At 36.1% G+C, this 25,788-nt stretch overlaps 1 protein-coding gene across 5 annotated transcripts; it reads right to left on the reverse strand.

The window, feature by feature from the left end:
- Positions 1-4,008: 4,008 nt before the first annotated feature.
- On the reverse strand, positions 4,009-25,726 carry Slc25a27 (solute carrier family 25 member 27). 5 transcript variants are annotated; one of them, XM_078019932.1, is made up of 9 exons: positions 25,391-25,726; positions 22,451-22,642; positions 20,679-20,763; positions 17,756-17,878; positions 15,233-15,345; positions 12,270-12,354; positions 10,687-10,779; positions 9,570-9,672; positions 4,009-4,515 (listed from the first exon to the last, which is right to left on the reverse strand). In XM_078019932.1, the coding sequence occupies exons 1-9, from the start codon at positions 25,494-25,496 to the stop codon at positions 4,480-4,482; spliced, it is 936 nt and encodes a 311-aa protein (XP_077876058.1). In that variant the 5' UTR covers positions 25,497-25,726; the 3' UTR covers positions 4,009-4,479. The 5 variants fall into 5 exon arrangements, with proteins under 5 accessions (XP_077876058.1, XP_005318663.1, XP_005318662.1 ...); XM_005318606.5 differs by having other exon boundaries at positions 4,009-4,415; positions 25,391-25,725; XM_005318605.5 differs by having other exon boundaries at positions 4,009-4,667; positions 25,391-25,725.
- Between the last annotated feature and the right edge of the window lie 62 nt (positions 25,727-25,788).

Consider the following 25,788-nt stretch of genomic DNA (forward strand, 5'->3'; position numbering starts at 1 on the left):
AAAATTTTATATTATTTAAATCTATCAAATTCCAGGTTTTGGATTATAGTTACTAAACTGATGTAGGTGATACTTCTTGAAACTATGGCATGTTTAAATACACATGATCTTCTAAAAAAGGAAGCTGAGCATTAAATATGGTAAATAATGAAATCAGAGGCATTACCTGAAATAATAATTCTGCAGGTAGGAGGAATACAAAATATGAATTAAATATGTACGTATAGATGCTTTTCTTTCGACCTCTTACAAAAATTCCTTTTCATTCTACAAATACCTTCTATGTTCATAAGAGATACAGAGATGTATTACTTGGTCATTGCTTTCAAGCGGCTCATTCTGTGTGGGGGAGTTGATGTGTACTGCTATGTAGCAGGGGAAGCAACAGTAGTACAGAGGCTTTGAAGCTGTTGAAGGCTTTCGAAGGAAGCAGCAGGTGATCATTTTAGGTATTAAGAGTTTAACTAGACAATCAAATGAAGATGAATGTGTGGTGGTGTTGGGAGGAAAGTTTAGAGGCACATAATGATCCTGCTTGAGAAGCAGCCAAACATGTCAGGGTAGATGGGTATAGCAAGGCATTTGCAGAGGGTGGTGACTGGTATGCAGTGAAAGATAAAGGCCAGAAGAGGGCAGGAGGTGGGGAGGCTGACATGGGATAGCACTGAGGATTTTAATCTTCATTATAGGTATAGGAAGGAGAAATTGAAGGTAACAATACAGGATGATGTGCCTAGAGCTGTTTTGTAGGAAGACTGTTTCCCCAAGAAAAACAGACTTCAAGGTGAGACAGTCCAGCCATGTAAAAAATCTGTAGTATATTTTAAAGTCTGAACAAAATTTTCCAATCTTAAAATATGAGAAATAAACCGAGGAAAAACAAACACCAGTGAATTTTTAAAACATAATATCAATGTAATGGTCCCCTTTAGGTATAGACTGGTGAGGTTCTAGAGATCAATCATTTCATCTGGTAAAGAAATGGAAACCCAGGGAAGTGAAGGGATTCGATCCTATTTATATTATGTTAGAAGTAAAGTCCAAACTAGGATAGATTTTAGGTTAAGTTCTTCTTCCACATCATCTGTTGTTCAATAATATTGAACAACAATATTATTCTTTATATATATACACATATATAAATGTATATATATGTATATATATACACACACGTACATACATACATACATATGTATGCATATATGTAGTAATCATCTTTAAAGACTTCTGGTTTAATCTGGGATAAGAGGATAATTTATTTCCCCCCCAAATTTTTAATTATCAAGTGTTAAAATTAAGCATTTTTTTCCCAAAGAAGGGCCTGAGAAAAGCATGTGTGACTATATGAATTATAAATATGTTTGAAAACTTGGATGATAACAGGAATTCCAGACTCATAAATACAAATTCTTAAAATAACACAAAGTTAGGTGTTTCATGTTATATGTAAGTGCAACCAATTTTTCCTGAGTTCTTAATATCAAAAAAAAATGCTACTCCAAAGAATGGAAATCATAGAAAAACAGAACATGTAATCCCTGTCAATAGTGTATAATAACCAAACAGGATTAGAATACCTGAAAAATACATTGTACCTAACTAAGCAAACTTAAGAAATACTATCTCTTTAATTAAATATATATGCTAATTATACAAAGAAGAGAGAAGTCTATATAAACAAAAATAATAAAAATTCTATATAACCAAAAATATAGAACAACTCTATATAACCACACACACACACACACACACACACACACACACACACACACACACACACACTTTTCAATGAGGAAAAAAATGTGAAAGCAAAGCAAAGGACTGAAATGTCAAATATCACCAATTACAGAACTAAAGAGAAATAGAGAAGCACCACATAAAGTAGTGTTATAATAAGAAAGGGAAAACTGGAATTGTGAAGCCTATGAATATGTACAGAATATCACAGAAATTGTATTCCTTTTTATTTACTGGGTTATTTTGGAAAGGAACAAGAAGACTCCCAGTTGGCAAAATTAAGGCAAAGTTCCAAGATAATTAAAGAATGATTTCACTAGAGAAGTGTGACCATGATGGGCTGTATGTTAGATATACAGGATTTAGTTAGATTATGGATTAAGATTAAATGTTCAAACCAAAGCATCATGACTCCATTCTAAAATTTGTACTAGAAGAAATTCAGATTCATTTAAAATGTAAAGAGACAAAAAAAAGTAAAAAGAAAACCTGTTTTTGGAAGATGCAACATTGCTGGACTGAGTTGTTGTGAAGATGATATAAGACATTTACTTGGTATCTAATTAGTGCACAATAAGTATCAGATATAATGATCATAATAATTAGAAGATCTGCATTTTTATCCTGGCTCCACTATTAAGTCACTATGAGCATGCACAACTGTACTTCTCTGAGACTCAGTTTCCTAACATGTAAAGGAGATGAACCCAAGGAATCATTTCAGGTTAAAAATTCCAGTTCATGTTGATTCAGATACCAAGGAACTTACTTACGCAATGTTTTAGTCCCAAGCCCCCCAAAGAATAAAACTAAATCCTTTTTTAAAATAATTCAGTTGCAATGTAATTATTTTGATACAGTTTTCACTTAAATCTTATAAATTACAAAACATAAAAAAATCAAAATTTCCCCAAAGTTGTTCAATACAGAACACCAGGGATTTAAGCACATAATATACATTAAGTATATTTGACAAATCAATTACAGATTGGCAAATGCAATGCAAAAATAGAAAACCTAAAGAGGATTTTATGAGATTAAAATACACATTTTGCAACAATAAGCCACTGCATATTATTATATCACATTATTACATATTTTGAAGTGTACTTCCCCCTCTTAAAATGGCAGTGATTATACATTAGTGCAACCACAGAGCACTTGTAAACTTGTTTCTGTTTAACAACATCCAACATCATCCATGTTCATCATAACAAATTCTATTTTGTTAGCTTCAAGGTCTTTCTTGGGCCTGAGTTTTCCTATTTTAACAGTTACAGTCTTTTCCCATAACTTCAGCAATCCATCCAGAACTGTCCACTGTCTAAGGATGGGGGAGCATGTGGGATGCAGATGAATCTGGAGAAATCTTCTACCTTTCTAAAATAAGAAAAGTGATGGGCAGCAGGTACCAGGGTTTGAACTCAGGGGCACTTGACCACTGAACCACATCCCCAGCCCTATTTTGTATTTTATTTAAAGGCAGTGTCTCAGAGAGTTGCTTAGTGCCTTGATATTGCTTAGGCTGGCTTTAAACTCATGATCCTCCTGCCTCAGCCTCCTGAGCCGCTGGGATTACAGGCATGTGCCACTGCATCCGGTAAGAACAGTGATTTGGTTCAAAGACTGGACACATGACTATATGCCATAGACAGTTTATACTTATGACATTTTAGGCAAGAAACTTTGTCAAACTGAGTAAGATTCAGTGTTAGTAGGTTGGGATTTCTTTTTCTTCGTCCTTCCCCTCACTCCCTCCTTCCTTCCCTTAATGTTAGGAAAGCAGGGTAAGAAAGGACACACATCAGAGTTGGCTGACTTCATATCAGTCTTGCTTTTAAAATACCATTGAAAGGCGGATGGTAACAAAGGATGCTTTTTACAAAGGGACCTATGCAGCTGAATTTTAATCAAATCAACTGTGGTTCTTTTATTTATTTATTTTTTAGTTGATGGACACAATACCTTAATTTTATTTATTTTTATGTGGTGCTGAGGATAGAACCCAGGACCTCACATGTGCCAGGAAAACCCTTTGCCATTGAGCTGCCCCTCAACTGTGATTCATTATAACATTCTTGAAATCCAGTGATAAATCCATGTTGAAATGGGACATGTAACAAGGCAAATGCTCTTCTCTTTTCTCATCTCGATTCATTGAGTCTGTGGCTATTAGGGGAAGTTACTAGCAAGTGTAGTGGAATGCTAACCAATGAACAGAGGGCGAAGGATGGGCACTGACAGCAAGCAGCTTTGCTTGACATCCAAACATCATCTTAACTTCACATTTATTTTTTATCCTCTTTGCAAGAAAATGTACATCCATTACCTTCAACAGTAGGGAAGCTCAAGATGTTTTTTCATGAATTTTTACCTCCCTTTAATTTACAATATGTATACTTTACAACAACAGAAGAGTGAATTGTGAAACTTCTATTATAAACATTGACACAACAGGTTAAAAGTATTTCTTAAGCACTATGTATATATTCTTCCATATTCCTATTGTCTACTTCAGCTCTGAGATGCTGACTCCCTCTATGCAGTCTCTTCAGTACAAACAGCATCTCAAGGGCCAAACCATCTTGCCCAAGGTGAAAGTCATCAGGGTTCCATTCTTCTTTAGAAAACAGTGTGCTGGGTCTCCTGGGATAGCCTTGTGAGATCCGACCAGATCACTTTTAGACAAAAAGAGGAGTCAAAGAGAACTTGGGTTTCCAAAGGAAAAAAAAGTGCTGTCCCCTATAAATCACAGTCTCTGTGGAGTAAGGTGTCTTCCTAAAGAGGTAGAAATAATAGGGTGTGTGTGTTGCAGATGCCCGTATTTCAATAATACTGAACACTGTATCTTTAAGGGCTTAAAATGGACTGACTCCACTCATCTCTCTGATTTTTTCATAAGTAAGCCAGAACACCAATGACCAAGGCGTCTGAAAGATTAACCAAAGAGGTTAGTGCGTATTTCAAAGCAAATTATAAATATTCTACATATATGCATATACATCTTTGAGTGACAGAGTAATTTTGAATCCATGTAGGCCAAAACCAAATATCTTGTCTTTCATCTTTGTACAGCACTTTATAATTTCAAAAGCATTTTCATGTCTTATTTATCATCTATTTCTCTAGTATATGTATAATATGAAGGAAAAGTCATGATGTCCCCATTTAACAGATGAGGACACTGAGGTTTAACAATCAAATGCCTACTAACATGGTGCAGAACTAGACGGCAAGCTTCTGTTTTCCACTCCCAGGGTTCTTTGAAATAACCTCTTCTGGCAATAGGGCTAGAACTCAGATGCCTGAAGTCTAGGCTGGGCTCCTTTACATATAGTTTGTATATGCAGCATAACAACTAGACTTAAAAACTTGAAGTAAGGAAAATAAAGATTATTCTTTAAGAGATCATATAAACCCCCAAACCTGATGTCTCACAACATGTATATGAACATTCACATTAACTAGGGAAAACAGCTTCTATCTCAGAAAGGTTTGACTTTAACCTGAACAAAGGACTTCTAAAAGGAGACAGGTCAGAAGAAGATATAATAAACACTAGTGTGTAGACATTGAACACCAAAGGAAACCTTAGCTCTAATTCCTGATTGTTTGGTTCTGATCAATACTGACTGGAGAGGAACTCCATCCTACTAGAAGAGAGAGAGAGAAACTTAGGCAATTAGAATACAAATGAATTTGGTTAGGGAGTTTGTAAAGCTGTCATGTGTACTTGTCATGTGTTCAGAAATACCGAACATGTTTCATTGGTAACCTGAGAATTTACTAAATAGTGGATCTAGAAGAACACATTTTAGTTAATGTATGAAGACATAAAATAAATAACGATTATAAAGCTGTAAAGATACCATATTCTTGGGAAAACCGAAGTGAAGTGAACCAAAGATCTAACTGTAGTCAGATCAAGGAGGGTGTGCACTTAGTTTAAAGAATGAACCATGCAATCACTCCTAATTGCTGTGGTGATTGGATTTCTTCTTCATGTTAAAGACAACATTATATTATCAAAATCATACTCAAACAAGATCATACCACCTCTACCTAGTGGAAGGGGTTGGAGAGAGCTTAGCTGGGTTTTGTATCCAGTTTAAAGAGGGAGATTAGATAGCCCAAGAATGTGGTAGGTAAAAAATGAGTGAGGTTTTCCTGAGTCTCTGCACAGGAGTGCATGCGGACACTGTTTACTTATTGATTTCCTCGATGGCATAATTATGATCACTGTAAATAATTTAAATGTAGGCGAACCTATGCTGTTTCCTCTAGTCTGCCTTTTGCACAACTACTGGAAAAAAAAAGCAGAATGCTTTGCCATGCCTGTTATTGTGCAGCTGGACACAGAAGAGCTCTCTTGAGTTGATATTCTGAAATATTAAGTCTATAAATAGGCTCTTCCTGTGGTGATTCTGTGGTAAGCCAGCAACCTTCTAATTATAACTTGGGCCACCATATAGCCTGAATTCCGGAGGAAGCCTGCTGGCCTGAGGTCATCAACACCTGGATGACTTGCTCTATGTGTAGTGCACTGAATATTCCAAGTGCTCTGGTCTAATTACCACTTTCAATGAGTTCAGCTAGGTGAGTCTGTATTGTCAAGACCAATTTACTTGGAAGTGTTCATGAGTCAGGCTTCTGAGCTCAGACTCGTGCACTGTGAAAAATCAGCATGCAATGGTACCCTGGTGATCTTTGCTGGTTAGCCATCCTTTCTTTGCTAATGCCTCTCCATCACTACATATTATTTCTATTGTGTTAGAATTTCTGTAAACTAACTGTAGGGTCTTGATCAACTCAGTTAACTGTATTAGTAAGAAGCAGGAGGTTTTGAATTGAACAGATCTTCCAACAGTGTAGCTCTGCCATGTACTAGCTGTATGAATTTCAGTAAGTTTCTTACACATTTAGCCATTGTTTTCTTATCTGAAAAATGAGGATAACACTACCTGCTTTACTGGGTTCCTAAAAATAGAGTCTAACAATAATTAATGTATACAAAGAGCTTTGAACATATTTAATACTCTTTTTTGTCATCTATATTTCCTAAATCTCACATATAAAGAGAATGTATCACATTAAATGTACTTGTAAAATCTTCCTGCCCCTCATCCTGACTGATCCTAACTTAATATTTTGGCAATGTATCACCTGAACTAGAAACATAAAAATCCCATTTTGTTTATTCTGCCCCTTGCCTTCCACATATAATCAGTTATAAAGCCCTATGGCATTAACCATAAGTGTCCTTAGAATGTTTTCCTTACAGTGATTTCTTGGTTAGACACTATCAAAACTTTCTTATGCCCCAGTTTTCCATATGTCATCTCTACTACGTTCACAGTAATCTTAGTGTGTTGTTCCTATGATTACACAGGTGCTTGCTGACTACAGGATCACCCCTTGACCACTAAGCTTGGCCTTCAAGGTCTTTTCCATCTGGGTCCTTAGGGAGGTCTTCAGCCTCATCTCCTGCTACCTCCCACTGAAGACCTTGTCTCCAGACACGCTGAATTGCTGACAGTTCTTCACACTCACCGGGCACACACATAACATGGTGCCTAGGTTCACATTGCTTCCTCCTATTTCTCTTGACCAATATGTACTGAGGCTTCAAAAACAGCTCTGCGTAGACTTTTGTTAGTTTCAGATTAGGTTATAGCCATTTCTATTATATATGCCATGTTCCCACAGGGTTCATACCACTGATAGGTACTAATGCAACCTCTGATGCTACCTCCTCCAGAATCAGGCTGCCTGGATTTGACACTGGATTTGTCAGTGGTAAGAATATTAGTTAACAACCATCTTAGCCTTGCCAAGTTATTCAAACTACATTTTTATGTCCTCCTCTATAAAAGGGGAACAGGAGACCGACCAACTTACTGCAGAAATTGTGGGGCAAATTCAATAAGTTAAGTCATAAAAATAACTACCACAGTTTTCATCATATACCAAGTGTTTCTGTGATATGTATTTAGAAATATATATTATTTCTAGGATTTTAACTACTTACTTAACTTCTAAGTTTTGTTATAAGCACCTCTAGCACAAAGATTCTTATTCCTTAGTATATTAGCTATGCCTGTGACAGTGTCTGATTAATGTAAGTCAAAACAAAACCTACTTTTTCAGTTTTGAGATAATACCAAGGTACTGCATAATTAAGACCACCAAAATAATGTTTGTGTGTTTTTAAAACTCTAATACATTTTTTAAATTTTTTTGGTTTTTTTTTCTAGTGCATTTTGTATCAGATATTGCTTTGAGCTATTATTTTGGTTATTAATTCCGTGTTAATAAACATCTACTGTCCCTTAATAATCATTTATTCCCAGAGCTTCAGTTACCATCTATATGTTGGCTGTGCCCAAATCTAAATCTTCATCCCCAATTCTCTCGTAAGATCCAGATCTATATATTAAATTATTCATCTAGACCTTTCCACTCAAATGTGCTATCTGTTTCCAAACCTCCAAGATCTAAAACTAAACTCGTTTTACTCCCAAATTGTTTTCCTTGAAAATAATCCCCATTTGGAAATATTGATTGCTCAGGGCCCGACTTTTCTTATCTTCTCCATTCCCCTATCCTCATCCCGTTGGTCACATTTCTACTTCCTAAATTCCACTTTATAACGCATCTTCTATCCCATTACCAACACTCATCTAAGCCACTATTATCCTCATTTATCACTACTCTAGACTTTTCTCAGCTCAAGAAAGCTAGAAGAATCTTTCTAAAAATGCAGATTTAATCAAGCCAATGGCCACCACTGAAGGGTTCAAGTGGCCCTCCTGAATCAAGCCTTTCACTCTCTGCCTGGGGGCCCTGTGCCTTGGCCTGCTGGGCTTCCTTGTACTCCTCACGCTGTCTTGTCTACTCCAACTATGGCTCTCTACAGAGTGCTCCTTTCTTTCCCTTTTACCTGGCCAAGTTGTACTCATTACTCCAATATCAGTTCCAAAGCCTTCTAAGAACCAGAGGGTTTTTCTTAACTTTTCAGAGTAGGCCATACTTGTTTGTTACACATTTCTATAGCACAAGAGCTCTTCCTGTAACACTCATCACTTCCAGTTTCTTATTTAAGGCTAAGCCCTTAGTACAGGGCTTTGCATGAAGTAGGTGTTCAATTAAATATGTATACACATGTACATATATGCTATATATAATTTTTGATTATTTAACTTTCTAAATCCATAATTCATCCATTCTTTCAAATATTTTCTATCTTTCAAAAGTCATGAGTACCTTATGTTGTATTTATATTACTTAAACAAATCTAATCCTACATCTTAATTCACTTTAAAATATAAAATATATTATAAAAATATATAAATATATATATGTATAAAAATAACATTTAAACCAAATAAGGATGACATAATGGTTTCTCATGGAGCAGAATTTTTAAGGTAATCAGCAGATGTAACATTTGCCATCAAAGTAACAAATTTTGTTTGAAACTGCAAACTTCTCATAGGAAAGATCCCTACTGAAATCAGTATACTTGTCCCAATCTACTGTATTTTAGCTAAATAGACTACTAAAGATCCTATATTACCAAAAATCTATCCACTGATTTTATAACAGATTACCAATCTATTTGTTAATAGAGGTAACTAATTTAATCTACCAAGAAAGGCAATGTGACTCTGAGGAGAGGTGAAAGAAAACTGAACAAGATTTCAAACAGAAAGGATGGCTCTTCATTTGGGGGCAGGGCCATGCCACAAACCAGAAGAGAAAAGGGAAAATGTTTATAGATTTAAATATAAAGAAAAGAAAAAGGAAGGAAGAAATAAAATGTCCAACTTTACCATTCGTAGCCAAGCCGGTAAAAAGCCTTTATATAGACTCATGAATCCTTCTCCTTGAACAGCCTGAATCAGGCAATCGCTTGATGATTTATACAAAAGTCCCCTAAAAAGGGAACAAAAGCCTGTTAAATTTCCTCAGTATAAACAGACACATAAGTAAAATTGTCTAAAAGAATATTATAAGTTAAATATTTTCTGCTCATCTTTAACAAATAATATTTGTGGTCTTAAAGATATAGATAGCTTCATTGAGCTTAAAGAAATTTTAAAGGCTGACTTCTGATTCATCCACTCTTGATTCTTATACTTAGAATTCACTTCATCTGATTTCTTCCAGAGAGGAGGGACTATTTCATATTGACTCAAATTCTCCATGTTACCTGAAAGTGAAAGGCTTCTGAAGAAAGTGCTGTGTAAATGCTCAGCAGAGAATGCTTTCAAAAAACTCTTTGAAAAACAAGTCACAATTAATTCCTTGCCTTGAAATAATGGGATTGTTAATTAGCTCATTTCCACAAATACATAGTAGTTTCTCATCAGACAAAGAGGAAGTGATTACATAAAAACAATTTCCTCTTTGACCACAAAAACACATAAATACATTTCTATCAAGAATAATTACAAGCTGGGAGCAGTGACACATGCCTGTAATCCCAGCGGCCCAGGAGGCTGAGGCAGGAGAATCATGAATTCAAAGTCATCCTCAGCAATGGCAAGGCACTGAGCACTCAGTGAGACCCTCTCTCTAAATAAAATATAAAACAGGGCTGGAGATGTGGCTCAGTGGTCAAGTGGCCCAAGTTCAATCCCCAGTACCTCCCCCCCCAAAAAAGGATAAGTACATAAAACAGGCACAGTGCCACACGCCTGTAATCCCAGTGACTCAAGAAACTGAGGAAAAGAATCACGAGTTCAAGACGAATCTCAGCAACTTAGCAAGAGAGACCCTGTCTCAAAATAAAATATATATAAAGGGCTAGGGATATAGCTTAGTGGTAGAGCACCCCTGGGTTCTATCCCCACTATTGCCAAAAAAAAAAAAAATACCCAGGAAAGTATCTTCAAAAAATTGTATTCTTATAGACAATCACACAAATATAGAAGAATTTCTCATTACCTTCCTTGTTTATCTCGTGGTTGATTCATTATTCGACTTTTGATGACATCAGCTGGTGTTCCCAGAACAGAAGCTACCAGTCCAGAACATAAACTGTAGATACAAATTAATGAAATTGAAAGATAATATGTAAGACTTCCTATATTTTAAGGAAGGGGAATTGATACTTAAAAAGAATGGAATCCTAAATATATTAAAATAATATTCTTTATGATAGTGCTCTTTTAGCTTAAGATCAGTGCAAAATTGATTCAGTAAAGAAGTAGAAAGAAAAAGATAATATCAAAAAGAATTTCAGGCAAGGGGCTGGGGTTATGGCTCAGTGGTAGAGTACTCACCTAGCACATGCTAGGCGCTGGGTTAGATCCTCAGTACCACATACAAATAAACAAATAAAATAAAGGTTTTGTATCTAACTAAATATATATATTTAGTTAGATACATATATATTTAGTTAGATAAATTTATATATATATATATATATATAAAATTTATATATATATATATATATATATATATATATATAAGAAAAAAAATGTCAGGCAACAGATCCACTCTGAGCACCTCCTGGTACCAGACATCCTTTTAGACCATTAATGAGGCAGGTAGACCCTGACCTGGAAGAGCTTACACTCTACATGGGGAGAGGCAAAGAAGAGATGAATAATTTCAGATGTTGATAATGGTATAAAAAATAAGATGGGGTAGTGTGAGAGGGAAAAACTAGGTGACAGGCAGGCAGGGAAAAGTTCTAGGGGGTGACAGCATCACTGAGTCCCCTTTGTGAAGACCTGGAGGAAGGAACAGCAAAGGACCTGAGTCCAGAGTGCTCCTGGTGTGTGTTAGTAAATATATGTATCTCTAAATATCATTGGTTCGACACTATTTTATATTCTTTGGGGGTCATCTCAATAGCCTAGAGGGATCCAGAATTTGTAAACAAGAACAGAAGCTAAATGAAATGACTCCAATGTTAAGGACAGTAGACATCTAAAAACCAATTCATTCTCATGGGTAATTTGAACTTGTGATATGGAGAGATTGAGGAAATGCCCCGGCTTGGAGTGCTTTTCTTTCTGTTCATCTCTAGAAGAGTCACATTTCTTCAAATTCTTATCTAATTCTGCCTTTGTGAGCCCTTCCAAGTGGTTATTGTTTCGCCCTCCTCTGAACCCTCCAGTGACCATTTTGTTTCAGCACTTACTATGCAGTGTTTTTATACTTGTCTTGTTCTCCTGTTGGTCAGCTCCCTAGGCAGGGGCTGGATGCACTGTTTGTGTGTCAACACAGGGGCCTACACAGCAACTTTAACACAAATTGACCCTGGGATGGCCCCATCAAGTTGTAAATATTTTGGGAGGTTTAATCTGAAATAGCCTGTAATTTTATCTCTCCTCCCTATTTTAACTACAATAAAATTTAAGAATATTACTCTTAATGAGTGTACTATTATCCTTCTCTAAGGGTGATACCACTAGATTCCTGATCGAGTGTCCCCAAGTTGGAATTTATGCCACAAAAGCCAGAAAGGGTGATAATATAAAAAGAAAAAAAAACAGGGTCATACTAAAACAATCACTTACCTGGATAAACCATGAGTAATGATATTGTCCTTAAGGGGTGTATTCAATATCAAGTAGTGCTTAACTGTATCGTAAGTGGTTAAATCTGGCAATGGAAAAAGAAGGTTTAAATATTCATTTATGCAACAGTGAATGTCTTTTGTGTAAAGAGTATACTGGCTTGTGGCAGGAATGTGTACCGGAATGAAATATGGCATTCATTCAGGCAGAGGATGGAGGAAGAGGAAAAGAGGAAGAGGTGACACTTGGATGTATCATTTGAATACCTGAATCCAGCTATGACTAACCTGAGCTCAACCCCTGGAATTTTTAGCCAATTAATAAATTCATTTTGGGGTCGAAGTTAGGTTGAGTTGAGACTCCATCATTTATAAACAAGTGGCTCCACAGATGGAGAGAAGCATTTAAATTTGCTCTGTATCTATAAGAATATATTGCCTAGACTTGGTGACTATTTAGAAATAAGAAACAAATGAGAGGAAGAGCCAAAAGTTATGCCCAGGTTTCTCACTTGTATAGCAGAAGGGATTGTTTTATATTTTGATATTATAAAGAATGGAAACCAAGATGGTTTTATATAGAAGCCTGATTTGGACACATTCAAAGGAATATACTTAAGATATCCAAAAAAAGATTCTCAGTAAGTAACTAGAACTTGGAAGAAAAATCTGGGCAATAATCTTAGGCAACAAATTGATAAACTACAATCAGAAAGGTTCTCTGAAAACCAAAATATCCAGTAATAATGTGATATACTAGACACAAATGGATAGAATAGCAAAACAGAAAATAGATTTACTTCCTTTAAGTGATACAGTACTGGAACTCTTGAAAGTGCTCCTTATAAATTTCTTAGAATCATATAATTGGACTTAGAAAGGATTCTTTCATTGACTAATTCATCAAATGTTTAATGACTTTGCATGAAGGATGGGGAAAATAAAGATGAATAAAAACACAGTCCTTGCCTTCAAGAGGCTTGTATGTAGTGGAACAGGCTCGTATTTAGTGGAACATACAGACATTAGAAAGCAATGAAATGAGCTACAAGCAGCAGCATTAGGCACAGGGAACTATAGAAACACATAAAAGAGCATCTAAGATAACATGCTGTGGTTAAAGGGATTGTGGAAGGTTCTGGAATAATACTTTGGTGGAGAAGAATTCTTCAGACAAGAATATTACTCTTAATAGAGGATCTGTCAAGGAAAACTAAACAGAAGAACAGGGAAGAGGACAGAAAGGAGAGGGATGAAGAAGAGCTATGCACGTGCAGGAAGTGGAACCTTTTGGCTCATGACTTGTTGCTTCACTCCAACAGGATCAATGAACCGTTCAGTTCTCTGAAAGCACAGGGCAAATCCTACAGACCATCTACATTATGCTCCAAAATTCCCACTTTATATTCTGTGGGTAATGAGAAGCCAGTGCCAGGTTTTAGGGGCATCATAACATGTTCAGATCCTTGCTTTGGATGACTCACTCTGGATGTTGGGTACAAATTTGGAGGGAGAGACCAGATGGATGGCTGTGGCAGTGGTCTAGTTGAGAGGTTCTGATGGTTGGCACTGTGGAAATGGTTACTTTAAGGATAATAGGTGCATTCTGGAGAGGGGGAAACTTTTAAGAACTCAGAAGATGGTAGTGGTGAGTGTGGTGGCCGCCTTCTCATGCACAAACATGATTGACTGCTCTCAGAGATGAAGCCCAAGGAGGGCAGGAATGAGGCTTTCTTTTCTGCACCTCAAATTCTGTGCTCTTGTTTTTCGAAACAGGAAAGATAAGCAGCTTTCTTTTTTTCCACCGTTGCTGTGACCTTTCCTATATTTACTTCCTGTGAAACTTTTGTCTTCCTTTTGCTATATGTGCATCAGCATCCATGGTTCACATCTTTATCTATTATCAGTTAACAACTATTATCTCAGTCTGATGATGGCTGTGCTGTTAACCTCTTCTTACAAAATATTTTAACATGTTCTATATTTTGAAGTTAAAATTGCTCTCTTAGTGGAGTCACCTATCAAGCTATAATTTCTTTTTTTTCAGTAATGTTGTGTTTATTTTTTAAAAATTTGTTCTTTTAGTTATATATGATAGTAGAATGAATTTTGACATATTATACCTACATAGAGTATAACTTCCCATTCTTCTGGTTGTACATGATGTGGAATTACACTGGTTATGTATTCATATATGAATATAGGAAAGTTATATCTGATTCATTCTACTATCTTTCCTATTCCCATTCCCCTTCCCCTCCCTTCATTCCCCTTTGTCTAATCCAAAGTACTTCCATAATTTCTTTATTTAAAAAATACTTTTTCTCTCATATTTTCTCTAATGTTCAATGTAACTAAGAACTTCACCAGTAGTATATATTACTATTTTAATAGCGTGTCTTAAATAAAAATAAATTAGTATTTTTCTGAGGTATCTTTTTAAAAAATTTAATGTTCTTCCAGCTTTATTCAGGTCTAACTGACAAATAAAAATTGTTCATATTTAAGGCATAAGAAAAGAAATTGAGAACTGAAAATGAGAAGCAAAGGGTAGAAATGAATAAGAGATTGTTTACATTTCCTGGCCTGGGTGCCAGTCTGAACAAGGTGGATTATATAGGAATAGGATTGCCAGGGGTAAGGATTTATACATTGTGGATATAATGACCATCAATCTTAAAAGGAGGTAAGGATTAGAGAGAAGATTAGAAATAGTTTGGTCTTTTCTCCTTATTTCCATAATTGGTTTTTCTTAAGAAGAAAATCCTTGTCATACATTACTGTAGAATAAGGTAAAAATATTCCAGGAAATATATTCAATTATAATAAACATAAAACATATGGAGCCTGTGGCTGATATATGTTATTATAAATAATGAAATAAAAATGTTCATATCCCTGATACAAGAGCATGCAAGAATTAAGTTGTTTGAACTTCTCAGAATTCAATAAAGTTTTCATTACCTCCCATATTCACCAGTGCTGCTCTTTGTATATTGGGGACCCAGCCTGCCCACAGCCCACGTATTCCTCCTTCAGCTAAGATTTTTGCAAAAGCATGATGCACGCCACGGAATCTAAGGAGAATAATAATGAAATGAGAAAAGTTGGTGTACTCTTGAGAATGGAATGCAATCCAGTAAGCTTCTCCTATAACTGTTATAGAGTAAAATAACATTTACTCAGAATTGTTAGAAATTAAAGGAATTCGTGTAAGTCTAATATGCAGATAAATTTATTAATCCTTTAGAATGCCAACATTTGATTTAAACATTTTTAAAACATATCATGATAAGTTGTGTCATCTTCTCAGATTATTAAAAAAGGTCAAAATATCTTTCTTGACATATCATTGGTAGGCATATTAAATATAGGAGGAAACAGTGACAGTCAGAACTTCTGGATGCCTCTTACTAGTGTTGCAGGGGACGTGCAAATTTTTAAAACTTGTCAAACAAGGGCTAAAGATGTAGCTTAACAGTAAGGCCCTTGCCTAGCATGTGTAAGACCCTGGGTTAGATGTCTAACATCACAGTAAAAAATAAAAAATAAAACAAACAATAATAATAAAAAAGAAAATCACTCTCCTATAACCTCATAAAAGAAAGAATATTTATAGATCAAAAGTAGAATGCACAATATTCTAAGAATTTTAAAAATTAAATGATTTGAGCTTTATGAAAATTTGCTATCCTATCTTTATTTTGCCCACATTTCTGTAGACAGGTGAAAAATGGTGCTGAAGCATGAATCAAATCTGGGAGCCTCTGATGTAAAAGAAAAGTCTGGGCTTGATATGGACAGAAAAAAATCTGGAGTCGAACGCCACCTTTACCACTTACCAGCTGTATGGATTTTACTAAGGTATTTTACTCTCTGAATCACATCAAAAATATGACATTCTTGAGATGCATAATTGCTATTATACTACAAGGAATCACAAATGATCACTGTAGCTAAAATGTATTGTACCTTTACTAAGTAGCAGTCACTTTATACATGAGATGCATTTTAATCTTGAAAGGTTTCTGAGGTATGTGTATTATTATTCCAATTTATATGTGAGGAAACTAAGGCTAGAATGGTTAAGGAATTTGACTACTATTACAGAGCTAAAATGTAGTAAAGGCTGAGGCTGGATTGGACCCTTGGGCTGATCCAAAGGATTATGCTCTTTACTACAACATTAAGTATAGTCAAACCCAAAATTTCCAGCGTTAGGGATAAAAAAGAGGATTAAAACCCTGGGGAATCAGTTTAGAACATAGCTTTTTATTTTGGTACCAGGGATTAAACATCAGGAGCATTTGACCACTGAGCCATATCCCCAACCCTATTTTGTATTTTACTTAAAGACAGAGTCTCACTGTGTTGCTTAGCACCTCACTTTTGCTGAGGCTGGCTTTGAACTCCCAATCCTCCTGCCTCTGCCTTCCCAACACTTTTCTCTCCAGTCAAGGCTACATCAATTCTCTCTATTCAAAGTCATTAGAAGTTGTTACAGAATGACCAAATGGGCTCTGTAAACTCCACGTTTAAGTCAGAGCTGTGTCTTTTCTCCTCTGCTAGGCATCTACCCATTTTCTGAAGGCTGAAGGGGAGATGGGGCAATAGCAGCCCAACCTTATCCTCCAGCATCTTCTAGAGAAGTGAGTACAGAGAAGTGTTCAGGGGTGGCCTCCTAAAGATGGCTCCAAACCCTCCTCCTCCACCTCTGGCTTTGCTGCAGACCTGGAGGATTCAGACTCCACTCAGATTATCCTGCACTTCCCTCTTTCCTGGAAATGGTCTATCTATATGCAAAATTTGGCTCTTTCCCAGGGGAAACTGGCTAAGTGGATCTTCTAATAAACTGCCCTTTGAGGAAAGGCTGACTTTGCTAATATAGGCTAATGTAATAGGAAGATTTTATATCACAGAGAGGCATAATTAAAAAAAAAAATCTTCCTTAAAGGGCCTTAGAATGTAGGAGGAATTAGATTAGAGAAGACCATGGGAACGTAAGATTGACCTTGTTAATTCCCTTCTTTCTGGAAGACAGCAAGAAAAGCAATGTTATGCAGTTAGGCATGTTTACCATCACGTAAACCTTTTGAGAGAACCCTTTTTAAAGATGAAAATAAACTGGAAAGGTTAAGTGAATGACACCATACAAACCACAGTGGCAAAGCTGGGATGCATAACAGGGCAAACCTTAATAATAAAATTCTTTATATCAACCTGCAATAGAAGACAAATCTAACAGTGTTGGCTGGGATAGCAGCAAAGAGTTATGAACACATGACAGAGAAGATAGACACTTTGTCATGCAAAGAAAAGATATAGCTCAGCTCTCCTCTTCATAAATATAGCTTCCAAATTAAAAAAAAAAAGTATTAATACCTTTACTGAATACTGGATTGGAAAAAATATAAATTCATTAAATAAATATTCAAAATATGATGATATCAAAGGGAAGCAAAAGCACCAATTAACTGGAAAACTTACCTCAATGGTTTTCCTTCAAGTTTCCTTTTTCCTTCCATTTGCATCTGAACCTTCACTAGGTCAGCTGGGTTGGCTAAAAATTGGCCGATAACACCAGCCATCATCCCTCCAATGACTGACTTCCTAATTGTAAAAAGAGACATTGTTTTTAAAGTTGCCATTAATTTCACAAATTTTACAGTGAACCAGTACTAAGCTGGGACAGGCCCTGGGTAATAAATTTAAGACAAAGTGAAAAAAAAAGGATAGACCCAGATGAACCACAGAGAAAAATAGATGGTTTGGTTGTTTAGTGACAGGAGGGTAAAGGACCAAAAGGAACTAAAATTAAGATTTGCACTTTCAGATCTTACATGGCCTGAAATCCAGAGGAAAGGGTGGAAAGCTTCTAAGATATAAAAACAATAACATAAAAAATATGTTATTGCAGAGAAAAACTTGAATCATTTAGCTGTAGTTTAATTCTGACTACCAGATGAGAAAAATAGCAGAGATGTAATCAGCCTCATAGAAATGGGTAAACCAAAATTTTAAAACTACTACTTTAGTAGTTTTCCAAGTGAAGGGCTTTGAAAATACTGCTCTTTGTGAAGAAACTTTTCCCATTCCTAGTCTAGTCTTTTCCTCCCCCATCAGCCAACAGTGAGCAAAACTAGACAAAATGACTATAATCATAAATAAGGAGCTGAGTCAACAGATTGCACATGAAGAATTTTTAACCAGTAGTTTACACTACAAAAAGTAAAGTCTATAGTAACTTATGTTTCCCTTAACTGCATAAAGATAGTTTTAATTGATTCCCCTTAAATTAATTACTGGGGAGGTTGCGTATGTTTACATGTTTAATGAACACTTATATTTCTTCTTTTGGAAACTATTGACAATCCTGTCCTTATTCTTCCATTGCATTCTCTATATTTTTCATTGATTTGTAGGAGGTCTATTTGTATTATATATAGTAACCTATTTTTTATGGTTTCTGTTTTATATATTCTAAGTGACAGGACATAACATTCATTATCTTATCAACTCCTAAAAAAATACAAAAGCTTAATGGTAGCTATTACTTCTATAGCTGAGGAACTGAAGATTTAAAAAAAAAAAAAAGTGAAGCCCAGGTAACACAGTAGGAGAGTGGAAAATGGGGGAGTTCATCTCTGTCTGATTCTAAATCACAATGTTCTAAGATATGCACTGGGAGGACTAAAGAAGGTACTCTGCTAAAAGACCAGCATAGGTTGGTCACTGGAAGTCACTATGGTTCTTAATAAGCAATGACATGATGACAATATGAGTCTTAGAAAGATTAATGGCATGAAAAAATATGTTATTGCAGGGAAAAACTTGAATCAAAAGATAGCCTAGAAGTTGAGGGTCCGAACTATATGTGCTGATTTGGAACTGAGCAGCCTGAAGCTGTGGTTGAGATTGCAGGAGTGGAAGAACACAGCAAACAGGAGGAGAGCAGAGATCCAGTTCAGTGGACACTAGGTGAACAGAAACTGTTCCCAGCATGGTGCTCTTCCCTTGCAAAACAGTGATGACCAAGACTGGTCCTTGACTTTCAAGGAGCCACCTCAGTCTTGCCAGCAGGGAACAGCAGTAAAGAGGCAAAGAAAAAACCAGAAGAGATACTGAAAGAGTCAAAGAGTACAATATCCAGAAAGTCAAAGATGGAGGTACTTACAGGAGTGTCAGAGGAACCTACATTTAAAGGGAAATGAGGATTTGGTACAAAGTCAATTTGATACATTCTTCATTTTTACATTCTGAGAATGAAGTATATTAGTTTATGTCTTCAAATCCCTAAATTCTTATGCATTTTCCCATGCTTCTAAATTTGCAATATAAACATTAGGGAATGAGAATATTCTAATGGAAAATTGTTTGCTAAAATAGGCTTGTTTAAAAAAGACAAATGCTCACAGAATGTATGTTTATTACTATGCCTTCCTTATGCTCCAAAAATAATTAAAAGAGCCCAAAACAAAATTATATAGGAAACTTGCCATCCTCTGTAATTATAGGACTGCCAAATCTACTAACAATTATTTTTAAAGAAATTTAAAATCATTCAAAAAGGAGGCTAAGTACTGACAGAAAACAAGCAAGCATTTTGCTTAAGTTTAGAAGGCTAGATTTTACTATTCTTATTTTTATCTAATGAAACTTGTACAAAATGAGAATGATGGTTTACTTCCTTGACATAGCCTTAAAGAAATGGATCACACACTAACTTCTAATAAATAAAAGCCATACACAGTGTGTGTGTGAGGGGGAAACATGCATTAACCACATGTCAGTTTGCTGGAGAAAGAAAAGTTATTATTTTCATCTGACTAAAATCCAAAGGGAAGGGTGGTTGCTTCATTTTTATGTGTCTTCTTTCTAAGATACATTTTTTCATTTAGAAATTTGATTCTGGGATCAGTGATGTCTGACTAAAATATGGGTATACAGGTAATTCAAATGCACTAAACATGAAAAATTTTAAGGATTTTATCAGATACGTAAAACCTGACACTTACCAAATCATATTATCAAAAATAGCATTATTCTCAATTTCTAATATTGAGAATTCTAATATTAGAAATTGAGAATAATGTCTTTTGAGTGTTATAACCATAAAATATACATAATCCAGTGGTTTAATGTGTTATATTTATAGTCACCAAACCAAGATAATAATAATAATAATTGCTCCCTTATAATTCTTTCATTATTAAAATATTAAATATTTCTATATATGCACATTATGTCTGTTTACAATTTTCAGTAAACACTCTATTATTTGGATTTATATTGTAATTATTTGTTTTTTAAGCCTAAGCAATTGTAATTGTAACAAATATACAGTTTTACATAAATAGATAAACAGATAGTCTTTGAGGCTATAGCACATTATTTTCAAAACAAAACTTACCAAAGGGGATAATGCTTATCTTCACTTTTGCCAAATACAACCTCCCGGAGATGTTCATATGTGACCATCCGACCTCCAGAGTATACTGTATAAAATAGATCATTAAAAAGGCCAAATTCAGTTCTATGCTGAAAAAATAGGAGAACAATCTACCCTGACCTAGACACTCTCTCTAGTTGCATCCTTCTCTTATGTAATTTATGTTCCTGAAACAGTCTTGATATTTCTCAAAATGGGGTAGGACCCTCACTGATCTTTCCAGAATAGGTTCTTCCTTCTCTGTTTTGCTAACTCCTCCTAGTCTTTCAGAATTCAACTCCAGTATATTTTTTCAGGAAGTGCTCTCCAATCTTTCCCTCAGTATTCTAGGCAAGCTTTGCACACACTCACATAGCAACTATCATACTCATTAGTGATCAACTTGTTCTTCTTGTTGATCCTTCCATCAGAACACAAGCTTCAGGCAGGTTCTGTTTGTTTTTCTTATTATGTCAGATGCCCTCATATGTACCTTGGCACACAACAGGTATTTTCATTCAGTTAACATATATAACTTCACTGAAGAATTTGCTATATTAACATAATGTTTTCAGTAACATTTCAAACTCAAAAAAATGAATCTTATTGGTAAAGCAAAGATGGTGGTAAAAAAAATACGAATGAAAAGAGGTGAAACACAAAACAATAGCGCACAAAGGAGAAAATATTTTAAAAGATGGAAAGTAAAATTATTAAAATCAGCACTTGGTATTCATACAGAGAGCTTTTCTTGATATTTCAGCAAGTTTTAGTCCATATTTTAAGATAATCGTGAATATATGAAGTGTGAAAACGGTAATAGTCTATGCATGCTTGTGGTTATTTCTTGAGAAATATGCTCTTTCTCATCTGAAGAATTGCATCTTTAAAAATATTATGCCAGTAAATATTCAGTCTGGGCAATTTTCTGATCAAGGGTCTATCGCTATATGCTTAAGGAAACATTATAAATGAAAAATACTAAAATACCACACTTATCCTGCTTCCACTAAGTTGCTGAGGTTGGCTGCAAACTTGCCATCCTTCTGCCTCAGCCTCCCAAGCAATTGGAATTACAGTGTACCACTACATATAGCCAGTTGCTACTATCTTACCACCTTTACCACTAATGACCCACAGAGCTAGTTAGGCGCCCTGGAGAAGTAAGGCAGAAGTCACCTGTGTTGCCTTTTCCCTGTGGCTAGAAGTGGATGAGGCAGGGATCTCTGCTCTCTTTCAGAGCAGCCTGGTCTCTGATGTATGGGACAGAGGAGATCTGGCATTACAGTAAATATATCTGAATTTTCAAAGAACATTAAAAAAAGGTAAATCTGTGTTTGAAGTTTCTGATGTGAAAGAAAGTAATCATTGTTCATGTTTCTTTTTTCTTAAACCATTAAAAAACTTTTTATTAGGAATATTTTCAAAGAGAAAAGTAAATAATATATAACTTACCATTAAAATTTATCAACTGCAAAATATACTTCATTCTTTTTCTTAATTATTTTGAAGTACTTCCTAGATATCATGATAGTTCATCCCTAAATACTTTAGTATGGATTTCTAAAAATTTAGGATAGTAACTCCTTAGTAACAATAGATAATTTTTTCTTCCTAAGAGATTGATTATATGTTCATTTATCATCAGTAGGGGAAAAAAATTTAGCTGGCTTTTGGATACAGCTAAATGGAAACACAGAGGAGACAAACACAAGACTCATAACAAACTTACCAGCTAGAATCAAGATAAATACCTACGTGTCTGTAAATGGCGGGCGTCACTCCTTGCCAAAGCTTTAGAAAGCCTTCCTCCTGAATGATTCCTAGGGCCGTGCGCACCATGCCCCTATAGGGGGCAGATTCTCTTGCATTGTCTCCCAACCGAGCAAGAGCAGCTTCTCCTTGCATTTGGAGTCGAGTTTTTGTAAGATCGAGGGGAAAGGTTGCTAACAAAAAACAAACAAGCGAGGGGAAAAAACCCACAACATTCAGAGAAACAAGCAAAAATTCTAAAATCATAGGACTAATGTTTTCCCAAGATTATTGGTTGTCAAATTTTAGAATTACAGATTTTCTAGTCCCATGCCCATGTACTCTAATTTGGCAGACTTACAAGGGTTTCAAATCAGTTGATTCTCAGACACTACCAAATTTAAGAATCAGGGTACCAGAGCAAACTGGATCACCAATCAAAAATCAAAAAGTGAAAAAACCCTTGAGTTCTTTTCATTCCAAAATTTCAATCAATAATCTACTTTAGTAACTTTAATTTTTTTCCCCTACAATGAAAATAAATATCCATATTCTGTGGTGTCCTCCTGATTGCAACCATGATTGCTTAACAACTGTTGTAACTTTAGAACACTGTACTATGTATTCTTATGAACTATTACAAATGCAAGATAAAGCAGAATTTTATAATTTCATGGTTGATTTTTCACATGCAAATGAATCACAGCCCTGATATTTGATGTACAGAAGATTCAATGGAGTTCATAATGTCTTCTTTTATATAGAAGGGTGGCATGCTCAATATTTCTTAAATTAAGACATATTAGTTGTTTTCCAGCACTGATAAGTTTAAGCGTGGCATATTTGTAGGCTCCTTACAAGTTATCAACTACATTTGTAAAACCTTTTTCTGTTTACATATTGAAGTAGAGATGGATCTTTTACCTTAAAACAGAGTTAAAGTAACCTGACCCATATAAGGAAAATCAAGCTTATAACTTGATTTTATTCACATTAGGACAGGTTCATGAACATTACTGACATAAGATTTTAATGATCACCACCTAATACAAATCTTCAACATGCCTTTTCTTTCTCTCTCTCTCTTCTTCTTCTTCTTTTTTTTTTTTTTTCTTTTTTGTGGTCCTGGAGATTGAATCCAGGGTTTACCACTCAACTATGTCCCTGGACCCTTTTATTTTTTGAGACAGGGCCTACATAAGTTGCCCAGGCAGGCCTCAAATATGCAGTTCTTCTGTCTCAGCCTCCAGAGCAGTGAGGATTAAAGGCCTGTGCCACAGCACCCAATTGAGCACACCTTTTCTAAGTGGAGACAGAGTGGGGAGAAGGAAAATTATATTAAATATTACCACTTTGGAATATTTTGCCAATAGTTTCCCTGAATCAGAATTAACTTGTATATGGAAAATTAAGCAATGTTGTATTGACATAGAACCTGAAGAAAAGTCACAAGAAACAGGAGCCTCTAAGTACAAATTATGCCTCTCAAAATATTTTTTTTCTTTCAACTCTATGCTTTGGGGTCTGATCCTGAATCAATTTGTAAAACCTTGAATCAATTTGTAAAATTTGTACTCAGAATCATCCGATATTGTGAATCCCTTGCTTCCCATCTCCATTCCCCACACAGTTCTCTCCCTGATTTTTTTACAAGAGCAGTCTTCCTGTACAAAAAGCCATTGAGTCATAAGGAGAAACATCAGTTAAAAAACAAACTGGAAATACATCTAATTATTCAGCAATCTCACTTTAGATTTCTTTTAAAGTTGATGAATTTTATTTCAGGAAAAACAATGAAAAATAAAATCCCTCCATCAGCTTTGAGAGGAAAGAGGACAGGGTAGGGGCAAAGGGCAAGTGTGAGAGTACAAAAGACAAACAACAGCATGTGCTGGCTCTGCCAGAAATGCAAAATAAACTCATGTTAGAACAAGACTAACATTCACAAATGAGTAATGCATCAGAGGTATTCCTCTTTTGTGTTTTTTTTTTTTTTTTAATGGGCAAGAAAATGTAAGGGTAATCTTGAAATACACAGTTAAAGCTTCACAGGGAACACACAGGCACTCTACTCACAAAACCCTTGGAGGAAACACCACCTGATCATGCAAGGGCATCATAATTTCCCTCTGGGTGGTCTCTTAAAGTTTGCTCTGACTCATTTAGCAGATCAAACAGTTCTTCTAGGCTCTTATGATAACCTAAAAATAGCTTCATCATAATAAGTAGCACATTGTAATTGTCTTTCTCTGCATGTCTTCCCACCAGCCTTGTAAGAAGGTCAGAACAGGAACTGTTCAACTGTATATCCTCAGGCCCTACTACTGTAGTAATTACAATGATGTCGCAATTAATAGGTGCCCTGCCTTGAATTTAGTAATATACATATCATTGACTTCTCAGGATCCTTCCTGTAAAGTAAACACAATATAGATGAGTTCAACTCAAAGAGGTCAGGTAACTGGAAGATGTTAAATCCATGCTCAACAATGAATGGTTAATAATTGAAGTCCCACAAGGTAAATCCACAACTTGGATTTAAAAGACAATGAGACTAAGTGTGTAAATCTTATCAAAGACGATTCCAATAAGGATGAAAAATGAATTTTTTTTTTAAAAAGCCATCCTTACCAAAAGGAAAATGATTCATAGAGAGGAATGACAGCTCATGAAGCTTCTAAAAGTATATACATTCGGACACAACAGCACATCTCTAAGGGAGATTAGACGAAATTGGACCGAAAGCACCTCAGAGACCTTCAATTCCTTCTCCCACAGCTGGCCTTGCCTCCACCCTGCTGCTTCGGCCAGGCAGGCGTGCAAGAAGAGGGCGCAACCTCTTGGGATGCACACAGCCTGGAGCGAAGCAGCGCGCCCATCCCTCCCCCAGCGCCACGGCGCGGCGACTTGCCGAGGAGGCCCAGGTGTGGGCGGCCGGGTACCTAGCTCGGCCACGGTAGCCGCGCAGCCGGACAGTATGAACTTGCTCGCTCGGGGCCATCTCTGGGCGAGTGGCAAAAGCCTCTCCTCATCCTCCGGGTTAGACATTCAGCAGCAGGTGTGGACGACAATGCACCCCTTCTCGCCGGTGCACCCGCTGCGCTGGCCTGCCAACTTGCCACGGCGGCCTCTTCTCAACCCGCAAGCGGTCGGGTAGAGACCATTTCCCCCAGAAAGGCTCGGTGAACCCGCGCCTTCCTAGCAGCCCCAAACCAGAGTGGTCCAGCGGCCCCGGTCAAGAGCCGAAAAACAAAGCGGAGCTTTGAGGCTTCTGGGAAATGTAGTCCGCCGGACTCCGCGACTTCTCTGATTGGCGGGTAGAGAGACGCCGGTTAAGCAG

Source organism: Ictidomys tridecemlineatus, chromosome 8 (genome assembly GCF_052094955.1).
Source record: "Ictidomys tridecemlineatus isolate mIctTri1 chromosome 8, mIctTri1.hap1, whole genome shotgun sequence".
NCBI classification, from domain to species: Eukaryota; Metazoa; Chordata; class Mammalia; order Rodentia; family Sciuridae; genus Ictidomys; species Ictidomys tridecemlineatus.

Coding starts and splice junctions, on each gene's coding strand:
- Slc25a27 (XM_005318604.5), bottom strand. CDS start 25,496: ATGTCTAACCCGGAGGATGAGGAGAGGCTTTTGCCACTCGCCCAGAGA. Junction 15,346..17,755: donor CTTGAAGGAAAACCATTGAG/GTAAGTTTTCCA, acceptor TATTCTCCTTAG/ATTCCGTGGCGTGCATCATG. Junction 12,355..15,232: donor AGCACTGGTGAATATGGGAG/GTAATGAAAACT, acceptor TTCCATTGCCAG/ATTTAACCACTTACGATACA.